This window comes from Podarcis erhardii (assembly GCF_964252035.2).
Source record: "Podarcis erhardii genome assembly, chromosome: 1".
Classification (NCBI taxonomy): domain Eukaryota; kingdom Metazoa; phylum Chordata; class Lepidosauria; order Squamata; family Lacertidae; genus Podarcis; species Podarcis erhardii.
The window spans coordinates 69,965,371-69,984,467 of NC_138497.1; the positions used below are offsets into that span (position 1 = coordinate 69,965,371).

At 38.3% G+C, this 19,097-nt stretch overlaps 1 protein-coding gene across 4 annotated transcripts in view; it reads left to right on the forward strand.

Annotated features, from left to right (window-relative positions):
• SBF2 (SET binding factor 2) overlaps positions 1-19,097 on the forward strand; it is a 218,105-nt gene that overhangs the window by 106,937 nt on the left and 92,071 nt on the right. For 3 of the 4 annotated variants that reach the window (XM_081840018.1, XM_081840019.1, XM_081840021.1), the window contains exons 6-7: positions 1,920-2,025; positions 17,879-18,011. In XM_081840018.1, the coding sequence (XP_081696144.1) occupies positions 1,920-2,025; positions 17,879-18,011 (239 nt within the window). Of the gene's footprint in view, positions 1-1,919; positions 2,026-4,340; positions 4,423-17,878; positions 18,012-19,097 lie in introns of those variants that run through there. The other variant, XM_081840020.1, reaches the window with a different exon arrangement.

The window sequence follows — 19,097 nt, forward strand, 5'->3', positions numbered from 1 at the left end:
GAGTTTTTCTGTTCTCAGAACTTGATTTTATTGAGTCAGTCCTGGTGTAGTTCATTGTTTCAGTGGACCTACCACATAGTCTTCAATGATAATGCAGATTTCAATGAAATACAATGATGATGAAATTAAGTTTTAAGAAAACCATGCTCTGTTGCATACTAGTAATTTGTGCCTTATGATGAAAAATAGCTGCACAGAATTCACATGTAAGCATGGATGATTTTGTCATGACAAGGGTAATTCAGTTGCCATAGCAAATTTCAGAAGTGGGGTGTGATGGTGAATACCATCAGCAAGAGCCTTTTCCTTCCCATTTCCCCACTGCCAGCATACTCTGCTGATAGTACCCTGGATCAGATAAGAGGGGGAGGCACTGAAATGTCCTTGTCATACTTTGAGTTGGTAAACTGTACTGAAGAATGAGTAGTATGTTACCTAGAAAAGAAGCCAGAATTTCTTTTTCCCATTTCCTCATTAGTTAGCTTCATTCCCAGCTCCTGCTTGTACATTACTGTAGTTTATATACTCATTGAAGGTAGCGCTGACATAATGACTATTTGACCAATCCACTATATACCATATATACATTTTTTTCTTAACCCCCATACTTCAGTCCTTGCGCAACACCCTCTCTTTAGAGCACATGCTTTGCAGTCCTGACATTCTTAGCCTAAAGAACGATCAGGTAGCAGGTGATGGGAGAGCTGCTGCCACTGAGAGTAGATGGACTCTCAGTCAAACCTAGTATATGGCACCTTTCCAAGTAGTACCCAATGAAGTAATTGTGCTTGCAGAATGACTTCCACTTGCACAGTGGAACTTGCCCTCCTTCTCCTCCCAAATCTTGGGGGAACCCTCTGGTGTATCTGATGCATCTGTGCAAGGGGTTCATAGGGTAAGTAGAGGGATGGGAAGTTGTGTTAGCAGAAGTCATTTTGCAAACGGAATTACTGTGTTGGATGCAATGCTTTATGCTTTTTCTCAGGCAGCTTATCCTGTAGCCTGCTTTAGTAAGCATGAATCTCTGTATACTTCTGGCCCTCTTGCCTCCACTTGACTTGACAGAGCCATTTTCCACACTCCTTCCATTTGTTTAGTTGCTTCCTTTCCAATTCTCAGTGGATTGCCTGGCTTGGATGAACAGGGATCTTTCATTCTTTTTCATGTTTTATGGATATGGAAATGGACTTACAACTAAGATTACGAGAAATTGGTCTTACAGACAAAGCCAATTCTTGGATTCCTTTTTGCGTTCAGTGTGGCTTGTTAGTCTTTTCCTTTTTTCTTTTTTTTTAAAAAGCAGACTTGCAGGAGCCTGATACTATAGTGCCACATGAGTGTATGTGTTAACCCTCCACAGTCCCAAAACAATCCTCCCTTGAGCTGCTATTTTCCTCAGTAGAGGGAAACTGATGTTGTCAACAATGACAATGATTTTCATTGGGGTTATGGCTCAGGGAGAAAGGGTTAATTCCCCCCCACAGACTCTGTGGTCCTGATCTTGACCAGCCCTTCCCTGCAGCTGCTGCTAAGTCACCCCAAAGTCCATTGGGTCCATTATCTTCTTGGAGAAGATAAGCCCTGGTAAAAGACTCATGATGCTGCAAAGTCCAGGGAGAAGTGAGATACCTCCCCACCCCATCAGTGTTCTCTGTGATTCACAGAACACTCGGTTAGTGATTGGAGGCAAGAGAGGGACAAGTGCTTGCTCACTGCGCTCACAGCAGTTGCTAGAACTATATTGGCAACATGACAACCGTGTTTGGGGGCCCAAAATTGTAGGATATTGAATATTATGCAATTGTAAACACATAAACAACAGTTTGACTTAATTAATATACATCTGATGACAATGGTGCAAAAACAACTCACCTCATATTGCATAAGCAATAATAGTGTATTAACATATATTTTTACAGAAACTGTTTTCCTTGGGAGCAGGAGACAGGCAACTGATACAAACTCCTTTACATGATAGTCTTCCTGTCACAGGGACCAGTGTGGCTCTTCTGTTTCAACAATTAGGTAGGTCTGTTTTGGGGTTATTATTATTATTATATTTATATTTTGCCATTGTTTCTAAACTGACTGCACATATGCAATAGTAACTTTTGCTGGTTTTGAGTTTCAAAACTCAAGATGTTGCTTTTTCTGTGTTTTGGAACATAGTTGTACATGTCCTAATGATCTGAATGTAACATGGGTTTCTTGCAGCTGTATCCAGTTTGATTAGTACTTTACTGCTGTATCTCTCTGCATGCGTGCACACACTTGAGACAAATGAGTCTGAAGCTAGTACAAATCACAATGACTTGAGGAATTTATCACACTTTGTAGATGTGTTTCTGTCATACCATAATATTATAGCTCTAATTTGTGATATTTCTTTCTGTACTTTTTCTTCTTCAGCTGCTTGTTTCTTTGCTGTGCAACCTTAATATTTCTTTTGTTTTGTTTTTAACTAAAGTTTAAAATATCTCTTTGTAGCTGAGAAATTAAACCAAGTATTAAACATTTTTTTTCAATTTAATTCCCAATGGTGAACATATTGCAATAAACAGGGACAAATTAGAAATGCAGCACACAGGGAGGGTGAAATATGCACAAGGTACCAAGTTTTCAATGGAAGCAAATCTGTAAAGCCTGGTTTTGGGAGAGAAGATACATAACAGCTCCTCTATGCAAAGAAAGATACAGTACTTGGATGACAGCTTGTTGAGAAATGAAGCTAAATATTTTTTGTACTTGCATGGGGCATATATACTGTGCAGTGAGTCAGCTTTTACCCCTTGCTAAGATATACTCCCATCTACTGGATGAAAGTTGAGGTATAGTGTTGCCTTAAGTGGCAGGAAAATTATCTTTCTAGGTTCATAGTGACACCGGACCTGGAGGGTACATGTGCTTACCTTGTGGTTTTGCTCTGTTCCTTGGAAAACAGAAGTATAGCTGTGATGTGTGATGTGCCTTCAAGTAGAGCTCCCTGCAGAGTACCAAGAAAGAAGCACTCTGTGGGCACATTTTTCTCTGTTGTATCTCATTGGAAAGTCATGTGGCAGTTGTAATAGCACTCAGCAGTTAACTCCCCCAAAACCCTCAAGCTCTTGCTGAAAAAATAATCCTTATGGCGTGTGCACCTGAAAGCCTTCTTTACTCAGTTGGATGTTTCAGCGCAAATCTAGAAACAGTTACAAGGGGTGAGTGAATGTTTACACTAAACAGTACATAGGAAGCTGCCTTATAACAAGTCAGACTGTTTCCTCCTCTACCTCAGTATTGTTGGCATTCTCTCCAGGGTTTCATACAGGAGACTGCCCAGTCCTACCAACAGACATCAGGGATTGAAACAGGGACAAGTGTATAATCTGCTACAGAGTTACAGTCCCTTTTGCTACTTTTGCTGATGACAGTTTCATTGGTGTGCTATGTAGTAAATTAACAGAAAAATATGTGTTTAGTACAGAAGCTGTGAGGTTTCTGGTGAGTTTTTTTTTTACTCCCAGGGTAAAAAAACAAACAAACAACTCCTACAGCCATGCATGTTCTTGGAGTCATGGCAGAACAGCATGTTCCATGATATAACACAGCAAAGCAGCTGTGGGTGACTTTAGATTGAGCAGAAGTCTGGCATTTCCAGCTGTTTGTCTACTCACCCCCCCTTCCATTGCTCTTTTCCCTAAGTAGTAAAAAATATAGATCTAAATATATTTGCTCCTAGAGGTGAAAAAGCAGCATGATCTTAAGCAAACAAATGTTGGCAAAGAAACAGTTAAAATGCCCCTTTCTACCTTCACTAGCCCACTTGCCCACTGCTGAATCTGAATCCACCAGCAGCTGCTTTATAGTATAAAAGAAAGCCCTTGGACTGGTAGACCAACCACAGAGCTTATACTTAATGTTCTCGGTCTAAGGTAAAAAGCCAAAATGAAACAGGTATTACAGAATGTTTTGTTCACTTGTACAAAAATGTGCTGAGTAACAAGTTTGGGACATTCACTAACTCATTTATGAGTAATTTACTATAGTTTCATTGTAGTTTTTGAGCCACTTACACAGGAACCAGAACATTGGCACAAACATACTTTTTTCCCCTTGAGAAAATTCTATGGTAAGAATATATCCACATCTGTTGAAGACTGAAGAAGTTCATTGTGATGGCGAAGAAGTTAGCATATTAGCTTTTCCATGGTCAGTGAAAACATAAATTTTAGTGTCCACTAATTTTAAGCAGACCATTTGCAACAAAAACTAAATTTAGGAAAGATGTTTAGCTTACTCTGTCATAGCCTACTCGTGGTTCTGCTTCTGTTACAGATTGCTTTCAAATGTTAAAATAAGCCTTATGTGGGAATGAAAGACTGGAAAATTTTGAAACAAGTTTCTCAGACAGCATGAATGCACCCCAAGCCACAGAAAATTCATGTAAGTGGTTGGAGTTGGAAAACTAGCTACCCTCAGGTCACAATACTGACAAAGCAAATTGTAGAGTATCGTTATCTAAAGCCATGTTGTGGAATGTTTGGAAAGACTTTTGGCTTAGACTCCCTTTTGCATAATTCATCATCATTGATTTTCAATGAATGCAAATGAATTATTGTTGCCTAGCAGTGGCATTTTTCTGGAACTCTCCCAACAAATTTCATAGTTTTGGAGGTAGAGGACAAAGGCAATTGAGTATTTATAGAGCACCTTTGGTAATCTAGGAGAGGTACTGGACATATTGCTGAATTGGCTTAGAAGCCTATTGAATATTATGCATATGTAAGAAACCTGGCTTTTCAGCTGAGGAAGAACAACATTTGGGTGGATTTTACTTTACTTACAATCAGTGCTATTTTTCTAGAAAAAGAGGTGCCAGAAGTCACCATGTACGCCTCCTTTGTTCTCTTAGAATGTCAATGGCGCTCACCTGAGAGGTACCGGAACTGAGTTCCGGTGTGTTCATACTGGAAAAAAGCCCTGATAACAATTTTATATGATGTTGACATGGGAAGCTAAACAATGCAGTGAATCCCTGGCTTTTGTTAGGAGTTAAGTGAAACAAGGGTTTACACCTCAACAAGCCTCTAGATTGTGATAAAGTGTGACTAGTGTGTACACTTAACATTTTCCATTCATTGCTCTCCTGCTTTCTTGCCAACTTTATTTTTACTTTGAATTGCTCTATGCCAAGTTGTCTGTATGGATTCTTAATTACAGTGTTACATTATTTGTGCTTTCCCCTCTCCTTGGAACCAAACAAGTCAACATAAAAATGCAAATAGAGCTGAGCAAAAATGCTTATGTATGGGAAGCGGGGGTTTTGTTGTTAAAATTCTCATCAGTGTCAGTAGGGTCCCACATTTCCATAATTTGGGGGTAGTGGTTTTGAAAGAGCTGCAAGAGTTCAGTTATTAGAATGATCCCTGATTGGCTAGAATTACCCATGTGATCTGTATCAGACAGTTTTCACCAATCTGATGCACTCAATATGCTTTGGACTACAACTTCCATAAGCTGCAACCAGCATGGCCAATGGACAATGGATGCTGGGAGTTGTGACCAAAACATCTAGAAGGTCCCAGGTTTGGGAAGGATGTTACAGAAAGTAAATGTGCTTTATTTGTTGTTGTGACATCATAATATCCAGTATGGTAATATGACTCTATGGATCACTGACTCAAATGGCACAAGTGCAGATGATATGAAAGGGAGTGGCAGTGGCTTTGAAGAGTTGTGAAAGGGCACAAACTAATTAGGGGTTTTCAGGATCTGTTTGGCCCTCCATGACTACTTTTGTAAAAAGCTGTAAAAGAATATTGAAAAGTGAGCAAACTATAGTGTTCTATGAGCCCCTAGTTTTGAGAAAACATTAATTCATTTTTCTCAGACATAATAGTGTAGGAATAGCTATAATTAACAAAATATGGTTGTCTTGGGCTGTATTATATGATCTCTGTTTATTTAAGCCTCAATATATCCTTCATGCCTTTTATAAAATAATCTGTTTAAACTCAGACCAACTTTCAACTCTGATTATGTTTAATTCTATTCAGATGTTAATGTACTAAAGGTCATTTATTTGAAATTGACAAAAAACACACTGGATTAATAACTAGTTTTTTATAACATTTCTGCATCATTTTTTCTAGTCTTTTGCATGCAGACAGATGAATAGTTACATTAGTCTGGAAGGTTTGGCATGGAATGGTGGGATCTTCATTCTATTCTTTCTTTGTTCTAAATTAAGGCCTGTAATCTAAATATAGAGCAGTTTTGCAGCAAGTTAGTTATACCCAACCACCCTAGTGCAGCTACTTCCTCTGTGAAATAAAGAGGCACGTAGTTGCTTAAATCTCTGCTTCCACCAACCACAATTCTAAAAAATTAAGATTAAAGCAATAATTGTTTCTCACCCCTTAATGGCAAACAAATTTATTAGCAACTAGTCCTCTATAAAGGCAACTAGTATTTTTCTGAATGTTGCAGTGCATTCTTTACATATTAAATGTGTCCTATGGAAAGCAATAGTTATGAGAGAACAAACCTAAAATAAACGTTGAAACATGTTACTAGAGCTGCATTTGCACAGACATGAGCTGTTTTTAACAAATTGTTCCCATATGTTTACCAAATACAGAGTAATAAACAATTACAAAACAAATTCATCATTTTTTACTTTGGCTATATTATTTAGAGAAACATTGTGCAATGGTGATGTGTAACCCACCCAAACCCCCTTTCCAGAAAAAGGAAGGCTGTGTAACACCACCCAGGACACATTGTCTCTGAACAGACAAATATCCAGGGCACCAACCTACATTTGAGGGCAATAGTCCAAAATAGTTTGAATCATTAGTAATCCATGAAAGAATGAAACATAATTTTAAAAATAGGCCTTATTTTAAGATATCTGTTTATGATAAATTGACAAGAGGCAGACTTATTATTCCCCAGATATTGAAAGTGATATCACTTTTAAGAGCTTTACTTGAGCAATGAAATCAAATACCCTATTTTTAAACTTGGTTTCAGTTAAAATCATGCCTGGGGGGAGAATCCCATTTTCCAGAATTTTTGCAGCTGCAGTCAACTATATGGGTCCATCTGAAAAATAATAAATTGTCCAGAATTACTAACCCTATTGTGGGTCATGTTGACTAGAGGTGTGTAAGTGGGGTGGAACTGCTATCATTCATATGGAAACCTTCAGGCCTACATTGGAACTGCAGCCATCAGAACTGGCTTACAACTATAACTTCTCTCACTAGGTTCAGTTTGTATTTTTTACTGGTCTGTCAAGATCACCATAATTAAAGGCCTGAGTTGCTTTATGAATTCAGACTGGGCTGTGGAGCTGCAAGCAGCTTATTACAAAAGTTGAAAGTCAGGATGGATAGTTCAGTCGGTTAAAGCGTGGTGCTGATGATGCCAAGGTTGCAGATTTGATCCCCATATTGGATAGCTGCATATTCCTGCATTGCAGGGGGGTTGGACTAGATGATCCTTAGGGTCCCTTCCAACTCTAAATTTTATTATTCTAAGTCTACTAAGATCAACAAATATACATCTGAACAAAAAAATGTTAACATATGGTATCATTTACATCTAGTAATATTAACTAAAATTTAAAAATAGCTGGCATAGTTCCATGGACAGTTATTTTCTGCATCTAGATTAGGAGCAGACTGCTGAAAGACAAAGGACCACTTTGAACATTACATGGCAAGTGTATATATTGCAGACCTAACAGTGTTTCTTGGCAAATACATAATGCATAAACAACAGATAAGTGTCTGTAAAACACTCATGTACACACTTGAGGAAACCACAGCAAAGTCAGCTAAAAATAACCAAGTATCTATTCCTGAACTTGCAGCTATAATTTGAATTTGATGTGTTGCTGTCTGAACATGGATGAACCCAGAGCATATGCAGTTGCTCCCTGATATATTAATTCTTCAAACTTCTGGAAAGTTCACAAATCTTGTTGTTCTGGGGTCCTTTGGCAAGAAGGGCTGGTTAACATTTTAATTAACAAATGCTTATGAAGCTAGTTCTCATTATTTATTTGCTGAGCCTTTTCTTTGAATATTATAAACAGTTTATTTTTATTTATTTTACTATGTACTGTAGTAACGTGCTGCTTGGGCCAATATCTCCCTAAATAAACTGTGAATCATAGGATTCAGAGCTGTCCATCTCACTTCTAAATATACTTAGTGGCCTAGGTGTTTTGGCCTGAGAAAGCAAGTGATTTAGAGGAGGAAAGGAGAGTTGGAACTGAACACATATGTACACACACAAAACAAATGTAGCAGTAATTTTACAAGTCTGAAATAATTACAAGTTTAACTTTTAATTTCTTGCCGCAAAAGAGGATGAGAATCTCTGTTTGAATGCCCACAGTTCATGATTACTGGAATTCGCAACTTCAGTACTGGACTATTGCAAATATTCAGTACTTTTTAAAGTAGTAATTTTAATTTATGCATACAGAATAAACAGCTATCTTAAATTTTGAAGTTCAAAGCATAAGTGTCTGTGGCAGTAGTGTTAGCTGTATAATGAACTTTGAAAATTTAACTTGATAGTTTTCAAAGCAGTTGCTTTCTCTGAGTGAGTTCACACTCAGCCAATATGCCATACATTTTTGTGGCACACAGGCTTAGAGTACACATGGCATCTGAGAGTCTGTGTGACATTTGGTAGTGCTGCATCACCCATCTGCTTTTGCTCTATAAAAGGTTTCAGGATGTTATGACCACAACAACTAGAATATTACACTTGATATGTCTGAAGGCCACCCCAGATCATGTTTATTACAGGATGTCAACCTACCAGTGACCTATTAGATATGAATTGCCAAGCAACCTTCAGCAACTTGAAGGCTTGATTATTCCGAAAAACAGTTACAAAGAATGCAGATAAAAAGAACATCCAGAATGGGCAAATACAAACACAGATGAAGTGCTGTATCTATCAGGACTCCTCCTTTTTCTAAAAGTGCTTTACTTTTCATACAGTGGTACCTCGGGTTAAAGACGCTTCAGGTTACAAACTCCGCTAACCCATAAATAGTACCTCAGGTTAAGAACTTTGCTTCAGGATGAGTGCAGAAATTGCGGCGTGGCGGCAGCAGGAGGCCCCATCAGTTAAAGTGGTGCTTCAGGTTAAGAACAGTTTCAGGTTAAGAACGGACCTCCAGAACGAATTAAGTTCTTAACCTGAGGTACCACTGTATAGTGGTGGAAGCTACAAACAATTGAGGCTGTATGTTTATACACATAGCCTTTGAAACACACATGGGCGATCCCCCCCCATGCTCCTTTGAACATAGCAACTGGCAGTTGTACACACTTTTGCACAATACCATCATCTAGAGTCAATGTTGTCTGTTTGCACAGGTGGACATGTTCTCAAACTAATATGCAAGGGTATTTTCTCATCCCCTCAATTAGTGTTTCCACACTAATTGCATCAAAAGCTGTAGAGAGATCCAATGGAACTAATGGGTGCACTTCTCATGTTCAGTTCACCCACCAAGGCAATTAAAACAATTTCTGTTCCATAACCAGGCTTAAAACCAGATTAAAATGGCTCTAGGATCTTGAAGCTGAGCTGTCACCCCATACTTTGACCCATAAACATATACCGTATTGGCCCGAATATAAGCCGCACTTCCCCCCACCCCCCAAATTCCAACTGTGAAAAGTTAAAGTGTGGCTTATATTTGCGAGCTTACAAAAATAATCCAGTATGCAGCCAGGAGCACGGGGCAAACAGTACCAGGAGCATGGCAAAGTGGTGCCCGCCCCACACATAGTCCCCCGTCCTCTCCCCCAAGACCAGAAAAGGAGAGAGCGAGGAAGGGGAAAGGCTGCTGGCAACATAACATGGCTCCCCCCACCCATTTACACAGCTAGGAGTGCAGGCCAAACAACACCAGGAGCGCGGTGAAGTGGTGCCTGCCCTGCACGTAGTCCCCCATTCTCTCCCCCTAGGCCAGGACGGAAGAAAGTGAGGAAGGGAGCAGCTTATATTCGGCTATTGTCTTTTTTTCTCCCCACCCCCCAGCTTTTAAATGTGTGGCTTATATTCAGGTGAGGCCTATAATTGGGCCAATATGGTAAGCTATATGCTAATATATTAGCATAGTAATTGCTGGATCACTGGAACATTTCATTCAGTTAACAAATACATATCCATATGCTGTTATACTGTCAGACTTAGAGAGTACAGTAATCTTGGACTCTTTTTAGCCATAAAAATGTATAGCAGAGGAAGCAGCTGTCAAAACTTCCCTTCATTGTCCCACATTCTGCTTAGCTTTTCCGTAACTCAACATGCCACCTGGTTGTTCCAGCTCAGTCTTCCACTATCCTCTTACTACTTTGCTGGGAATGTATATAAGATATTTAATAATGATGGTGATGGTATTGTGATCTAATTAGAAATAGGGGATACTTGGTGTGGAGGAAGATAACTGGTTAGAATGCATATCCTAAGCAGAGAAATTATTCGTGTTCTATCAGCCAGTTCTGTGAGACTTGGTTGTAAGTCACTTTCTGTTGCCTTGGGAAAGGTAAAGCTACTAACAAATTTAATAAATAAAGTACAGTTTTTTATTTTTTAAAAAGAGCTGTGGGGATAAATGTGTATGAAAGAGAAGCTATGTAAAAACTTAGTGAATGAAGACTGAAAGCAATTGTATTTGTATGCTGCTTCTGTATCCATCTATGACTCAAAGGGATTTGTGAATGTAAACAGGCCTAAATAGTACCTTGCAGCATTTGTCCTGGGCCTGTTACAACTTTTCATATTTTTAACTTTCTCACATTATTATCTTTAAACTGAAGTTATGTGATTATTATTATTATTATTATTATTATTTATACCCCACCCATCTGGCTGGGTTTCCCCAGCCACTCTTGGCGGCTCCCAACAGAATATTAAAAACACGATAAAACATCCAACATAAAAAACTTCCCTAAACAGGGCTGCCTTCAGATGTCTTCTAAAAGTCAGTTGTTTATTTCCTTGACATCTGATGGAAGGGTGTTCCACAGGGTGGGCGCCACTGCCAAGAAGGTCCTCTGCCTGGTTCCCTGCAACCTCACTTCTCGCAGTGAGGGAACCGCCAGAAGGTCCTCGGAGCTGGACCTCAGTGTCCGGGCTGAACGATGGGGGTGGAGACGCTCCTTCAGGTTAATAACTTTAAGATGTTCTTTCAGAGTAACCTGATGGCCAAATACTTTTATAGTATTTGCCCTGTTTCTTCCAAAAACTTTATATATGTAACTTTACACCAGGCAAAAAGCTATGAGATAGAAAATAATTCCTGCCAACCTAGCAGTTCAAAAACATACCAGTGCAAGTAGATAAATAGGTACCACTGTGGTGGGAAAGTAAACAGCGTTTCCATGCGCTCTGGCACTCATCACAGTGTCCCGTTGCACCAGAAGCAGTTTAGTCATGCTGGCCACATGACCCAGAAAGGTGTCTCTGGACCAACGCCGGCTCCCTCGGCCTGAAGCAAGATGAAAGCCGCACCCCAGAATACTCAGAATGCCCACCTCCTTTCTATGTTTACTGTTCTATGCTCACATAAAGTCTGTTTTGCCAATATATAGGTACTGACAGTTCCTGATTTTTAACATTTATCTCCTTTTCATTTAGAGTATCAGGGTTCATACATGTGTGGCCTTTGCTAAGTCCTGAGCAGTGCTGAGTTTCTGGTTTGAACTGAGTATTGTTATTAATGCTGAATTCAGTAAATCTAGAGAGTAATTAAATTCTTTGTATTATACTAAGCACCCAAAATAAACAATGAACTAATATCATTTGAGTTTGTTTCTACTTCCTAAAATTACTGTCAGTTTACTAGGTAGATGTACCAATTTTCTTGGAATAATATTTCAAAATGTCTCTTCCACTTTAAACTGTCTCTTAATCAAGCCTGTTTCCCATTCCTATTAAGATGTTGCATTATAAAACTTTTACAACTTCTGTACTGGGCTGTGCCAACCACCATAATCTTTCAGAAAAGCCTTCTCGAAGTTGTTGACCCATTTTTGTGGATTAGTCTCACTAGGTTACAGATTATTTCTTTTGCTAAGCTTTTAATTATAACCTATTCTAAGAGCCCGGAACCTGTTGCATCATATTGGTTAGAGAATTTATTGATCTTGGTAAATACCCTAATCCATTGTCTATAATTGCTCATTTTATTTAAGCATCTTACAGGCGATGTTTTTAGACTTCTGAAACATTGTACCATGGAATAATATTGTAATAGTTTGAACAATGAACTATGCACTTTTGTGTGCATGCGTGTCTCTTAAATCATTTTCTTAAAAAGAACAACAGGAAGCAGGCTGATTGATTGCATTTTTTAAAAGTAGGAAGTCAGATATTTTAGTGCAAATTACATATCATTTCAAATACTTGAAAACAGTGAAGGTCAGTCAGGAAACCTCTGTTCAAAAATTTCCATATGGATAATGTTCAACAGGATGTATGCTTGACTATGGAATCTTAATCTGTAATAATCAACATGAGAAAGATTGTTGATATGTTTTTGTGTTGTCTAGTCTGTTTGTGCCCTGGCTAGTCAGTGTCACGGATGTACCTTGAAGTTCAAGGTTACCAACAAATATAGTTCTGCCTTCCAGCACCAGGAAGCAACACTGATCTGTCTTCAGAAGTTGCTGTTGCAATAAGTTATCATTCAGGAGCTGAAAAGGACCTTTTGCTTGTTTATTTCATTGACTTGTTTAAGGAAGGAAGAGAAGTAAACAGTTATTACATTTAGCTCTTAGGACTTACAATAGCAGATGTAGGCTCCTTTAAAAATGCAGAATATTTGAATATATTCTGTAGCTCAGTTTACAGGACAATCCTATACATGTTTACTTGGAAGAAAGCCCCTTTGGATTTAGTAGGGCTTATACCCGGGTAGATGAGTATAGGATTGCAGTCATCAGTTGTAATCATTCATCTTGTTTTTATTTTGCTTGTAAGCCGCTCTGAGCCCGGCCTTGGCTGGGGAGGGCGGGGTATAAATAAAATATTATTATTATTATTATTATTATTATTATTATTATTATTATTATTATTATCAGCTCCCATGTGTTTTTTGTTTTGCAGACATCAAGAGCTTAGAAAACTGTTTTTCTAAAGCCTACCTTTATAGGCCCCTCAGGCATATGTAGACTGTTACTCTCAAAATATACACTTCTAAATAAAAATACACCCAATTATATTTATTTTATTTAATAAAGTGTCTATACTGTTTAATTGACAAAATATAAAGTTGTTTATATTCATGATTTTAATTAAATCAGTTGTGGCTTAAATTAAAAAAAATGCATTTATAAGCGTTTTTTTTATAAATATATAAAAAAATCTGAAGCTTATCTGTTTTGTTTGTGTACTGTGGTGGAGAACATCTACTCCCATGTACTATCAAGTACTATATATGTAAGTAGTAGGAAGTGCCTTGCACTGCCTATAAAGTCAAAGAAACCAGAAACTATTGTGATTTTTATATGGATAGAGTAATTTGTGAGTTTTCGGGCTACACGCAAACACACCAAGTGTGGGTATGCTAATGTTTAATTAGGTTTGGTCTGCTGTCTTGATTCTGCATGATAACTAGCATCCAAATATAGACAAAGAGGGTTCCATCTTGGCAACCGTCATGCCAAATTGAGCAATGATATTTTCAAAGCCAGCCGAATTGCCACTACTTGGAACTGTCACACCCAATTTGGCGAAGTCACATAAAACTGGCTCATAGTTTCTTCAGAGGTGTACAGATTAATGTAGTTTGGACATTTAACACCAAATTGGACAAAGTCATTTCAAAGTTGTGTTTCAGTCCACCATTTTGATTCAATGGCAGCGAATGTTCCAAAGTCAATGAAAACCGCCACCCCCACATCAGGAATCCTCATGCCAGGTTTGGTAATCATATCTTAAGAGGCATCCAGACCTATAGAGAACAGACGGACAGACAAACCGCTTTCCAAAATAGTGGCTTTAGATAATCTGAACATAAGTAATTTTTAAAGACCATTGTAGCAGTGGTCAGAATTGAAGAGTTAAATTACATGAACAACAACCCAGTCACAATCTGGCATCCAAAGTATGTGAAACTGATCCCAATTGTCTGAATATATAACCCTCTACTCAGGCTTTGTGATTTAAAAAATAAAATACAATTTATCTTAACCTTCAACTGTCCCATTTTATCTGGGTCAACCACAGATTTAAAAGCTCTCCTAGCAAGAAACCCCACGGTCTAACAGTTCTACTTTTAAAGCAGCAGCCAGTTTGGTATTGGGCAGAATACATGTAGGTGTTAGCTGCAGCTGAAGTGGGCATGATTTGTACGACTTGTTGACCAGAGTTGTATATACATGGATATATTTCATCTATAGGGATGCAAAAAGCTGTAATTTTTGGTAATTGTAAAAGTTCTGTCGAAAGCAAAGAAACTGTCAAAATTTGCATGATGCATTTATTTATGTAGAAAATAAAGGAAGTTATACTAGTGATCAGCACACTTTCAGTGTTTTAATACTGTACATGCTTTCTTTTTAAAAAATGTGTAGTGTTGTAGGGATTGTTTGGCTTTCACATACTCTGTCGTCTTTGAACTCTGTAAAATGTTGGCTTCTAAATAGTAACATGTTCAGTGTGTGGTTTTTGTTTTTTTGCAATGTCACCAAGTGATGAAGGCGAAATTGATGAACTCCAGATCTTGTACAGCTGAAACCATATACTCAAGCCTTTCATTAGTTTAAATGAAAAACTTATGGAACATATTTACTTGCTTCCAAGAACAAATTCCTGCAGGTAGAAAAATGCTTACTCACCCCAACTGCAATTTTGAGTTACAGAGGAAGCTACTTGCAGAATGTGATATTATCATGAGCCTGCCTTATGAGCTGTAAAACCTCTAGAAAGAAAATTAAGGAATGACTGAATCTGAAAGTTTGTGGTTGCCATTGATTCACTTATTTTACTCACATTTAGGGTAGGCTCCTCAGCACTTCTGCTACACCTCCACCTGGAGAACTGCAGCCTGTTTGAGAGCCAGAAGATTTAGCTATCTAGCTCTACTTGTAAAGAGCAAGAATTTGCCCCAGCTATGGCAGGTTTCGGGGGGGGGGGAGAGAGCCTACTCATTTGGAGGTGGTAGGCCACTAATTTCGGACCAGGATGTAATTAGGGCAAGGGCATGCACCCATCCACTCCGAGTTGTGGATAGGCTTTTTTCTAGGTGAGAGATTGGAGTAACCAGAGTGGGGGTGCAGAATGTGAGCTAACAGGCTTCCAAGTGAGAAGAGGAATGCTGGGGAGCTGTATCTGTATTGAGAGTACTGAATGCAGCTCACAAATGTATATCCAGTGTGATTGGTTGGTATTTGGTGATTTTGCTACTGTGTATTGCTTTGATTGCTGTATATCATGCCCACCTCTCTCTACCAGAACCATTTTTTTCTGCATAGCCTTTGGTTTCTCTGCTCACTTGTAATGGCATTTGCGCTCATTCTTCACTTCCTTTTCTGATCTTCGCTTCCCTCAATTGTTTCTTCACTGTCTATTTTAGATCATATGTTTCTTGGGTGCAAGGACCTATCTATGCTGCCCATATAGCTCTTTTAAATTATCTTTGGCACTGATAAGTGTGGCTGGTATAAACAGAATTATTATAATTATATATTTATTTAAACATCACCAGAGTGCATTGTAATAGAAATAAGATCTGTTGAAGCAATGTATGTCTTCTAATTCAACCCTGTGCATAAGAATGATTTTAAAGGGAAAATGTTGATCTGGGTTAATAGTCTCTTGAGCAGCTAAAGCATTAGAAGTAAACCATTTCTTTCAAACCCTTTCATTTGTCATAATCTTTTGCCATGCATTGCTGTCACGTAATTAAAAAAAACCAAACTTTCCCCCACTGCTTGCTTTTGCTCCTCTCAGTAAAATAGTTTTTGCATACTGCAAGAGAGAAAACAGGGGAAACAACAGGTCAGGGGCTATTTCCTGCATACCAGGGGAGGTGGTGGAGAATGACACCCAAAGTATGCAAGAAACTTGTGGGTTAAAAAAGCACATACTACTTCCCTCAAATCTCCAGAAATCCCATGTTGCCATCATGCTGACAGTCAGTATCAGCTCTAGTAGAGAATGTAGGCAGAGGTCCTCAGCCAGTGAGGACTGACAAGCTGACTGACAAGTCAGCTGCTTCTGTTTAGCCTGCAGTCCCAAGAAGATAGAAGCTGCCCCATGTAAGGCATTTAGCTTTCCTCAAGCCCAGTTGTTTTAGGCTGTGTGAGTGACTGACTGCACAATTTACAGTTTCAATGATGGGGAGCGGGGGAATTCTCTTCATAGAATCATAAGATTGCAGAGTTGGAAAGGACCACAAAGGCCACCTAGTTCAACCCCCATGGGTGAAATTCCTCTCCAGTGATGCTCCTGCCAGTGGGAATAAAGTCTGAATTCCAAGCCATAGCATTGTAGTACTTGTAAGCATTTTAATCTATAAATGGATCCTTAAAAGGTCATTGACACTTAAGACCTAAGCAGGTTATTGCAAGTAATTTTGCAAAAACTAATGTGACGTTAGTACATTAGTTAGTTATTAAATTTGTATACCACCCCCCATCCGCAGATCTTAGGGCAGTTCACAATATATAAAACCACAAAATATATAGTAAAAATAAGAACAACAAACCAATAATCCCACATAAAATGTCTTCAGAATTCCATCGTCGAGGAAGTGTTTCCAATATGATGGCACCTAACAGCTACCACATGTTGCAAGTTATGCACTTCACTCTCACCGCAACTTGTAATTTCTAAAAATAAAACAAATCTAGCACATAACGTAGTAGTACATTCTTTAACAGGGCAGGCCCAAAACATTTTGCTGCCTGAGGCAAAGGACAATATGTGTTTCTTCCTCCCCACCCACCCTCCTGTACAGCAGAAGACTGGACTGGCAATTGAAACTTACTTCAAGGCTAACAATTGAATAATGTCCTCCTTGAGCAGCTGGCTAGTTTAGAGGGTGTATGACATGCATGTAGCACACATAGCTCCAATCTGCAGCAGAGGAGGATAGGTGGGGGGCAGGCTTAGGAGGAGTGACTGAGCAAGGTGCCTAGAACAAGCTGCTGCTTGAGATCTTTGCCTCCCTTTTCCAAATAGTAGGGCTGGCCCCAGGGCATTAAAATGTTTAGACATTGCATTGGTATACTGTTTATGTCTGGAATAAGTTATTGTCTGTCTTTTTTTAGTAGCATTTGATTCATTAACTCAATTAATGCGAGAGTTGTTTAGATTTTACAGCCAGCTAATCTTTTACAGTCGCTTGCATAACCTGTGTTGGCTTCTGTTCAGACTTAAAACTTTCAGTTTATACTTTACAGATAACTTCTAGTAGACATTTTCTGTTCTTCCGCTGACAACAACAACCTAATGTATTCAGAGACCCGTTATGTAAAGGTTGATACATTAAGCTTGGTTGATAAGTTAACCACTTGCCTGGCTCCGGAAGCGCAAATACTTGTACAAAATGCCATTTCAGGTCACTATTGAGCACTGTTAGGAAAATAGGATCAAATATCCTGAAAGACATCTAACACAAAATATTCCAACCATAGGGAAGTAATCATAGAGGAGCGGGCCAGCCTTAAAATAAAAGAAACAAACAAACAAAACTTGAGGGTCATGGAAAAGAGAAAATCCCCAAGATGTAGCACATTATATTCTTACCACAGATTTTCCTAAAGTGACTCCAAAAATGTTAGTTACTTCATTTTAACTTTTATTTGGCAGTGCATTTCTATCTCCTAAAATTTGTGTTTTTTTTATAAAGGAATTCAAAATGTGCTGAGTCTGTTCTGCGCAGTTCTTACAGAAAATAAGGTCCTCTTTCATTCTGCAAGTTTCCAAAGACTGAGCGATGCCAGTAGAGCACTTGAATCTTTAATGTTTCCTCTCAAATATAGGTAAGCTCATTTGTGCAACTCGTGGCATTGAGGAACACCAAATCCATATTGGTGTGAGTTTTTCACATGGACTCCCTCTAATTAGATATTAGACATTTTTACAGAAGATTATGTTACTGCATGCAACTCATTCAACTTATTTCCTTTTAATACATTTCAAAGCATTGAGATCTATTCTCATCTAATAGTTAGCATCAGAACTGAAATTCAGAAATTCAAAATTAGAATCCTAATTGAAAAACGTATTTTCAGATATATTGTTCAAAAGAGGTTGGTAGCTGTATCAGGTTATATTCATACATTTTGTTACATGGAAAACAGTAAAATGCATTATATTTTGCAGTCAAAAGCCAAATTAACAACAGTGTTTAAAGAATGTAATACTCAAAATTTCTAAGATTTTGAACTCCAGAAATACAAGCTTATATTAGATTCTCATGTAATCTGGTTTAAAGCCAATGTAGACCTTAGCACATTGGGGAAACTTGGTGTGCTGAAGATGCTTAAACATATTTCAACTTTCACTGGTTGTCTCTCTCTGCCTCCCAGTTCCAGGAAGGGTTGGTCTTATTTTAAATCTGTTATTTTAAATCTGTTCAGATCTATCTGATGTGGACAGACACTAACATGGTTAGTGTGTTGGTGTTACACTCATACTGTGTTTCCAAAGGGGTAGCTCTGTTAGTCTGCTGCAGCAAAAACAAGAGCCTCATTGCACTCTTGAAGGCTCACAAAATTTATTACAACTTAATCCTTCATGGACTACAGTCCACTTTATCAGATGCAACTTTATCAGATTTTATTATTTGTGCATAACAACATTCATAGCTGGAGTGCCCACAATATGCTTGAGCAACATCCTAGATTTGTGGCTGTGGGAACACCCAGGGTGATAACTAACTACTTATGAAGGCCATGAACCTCGTCTAGGTACAACTTATTACCATTAACAGATCTTCAGAATTCCTTCTGCTTAAATAAGCATAAATTATTTGCCTAGTTTGTATTGTTAATTTTCACATTAGTAGACTGTACATTATTGAAATAACTTTTATATTCCATAATTGTTTAAAATATATTTACATA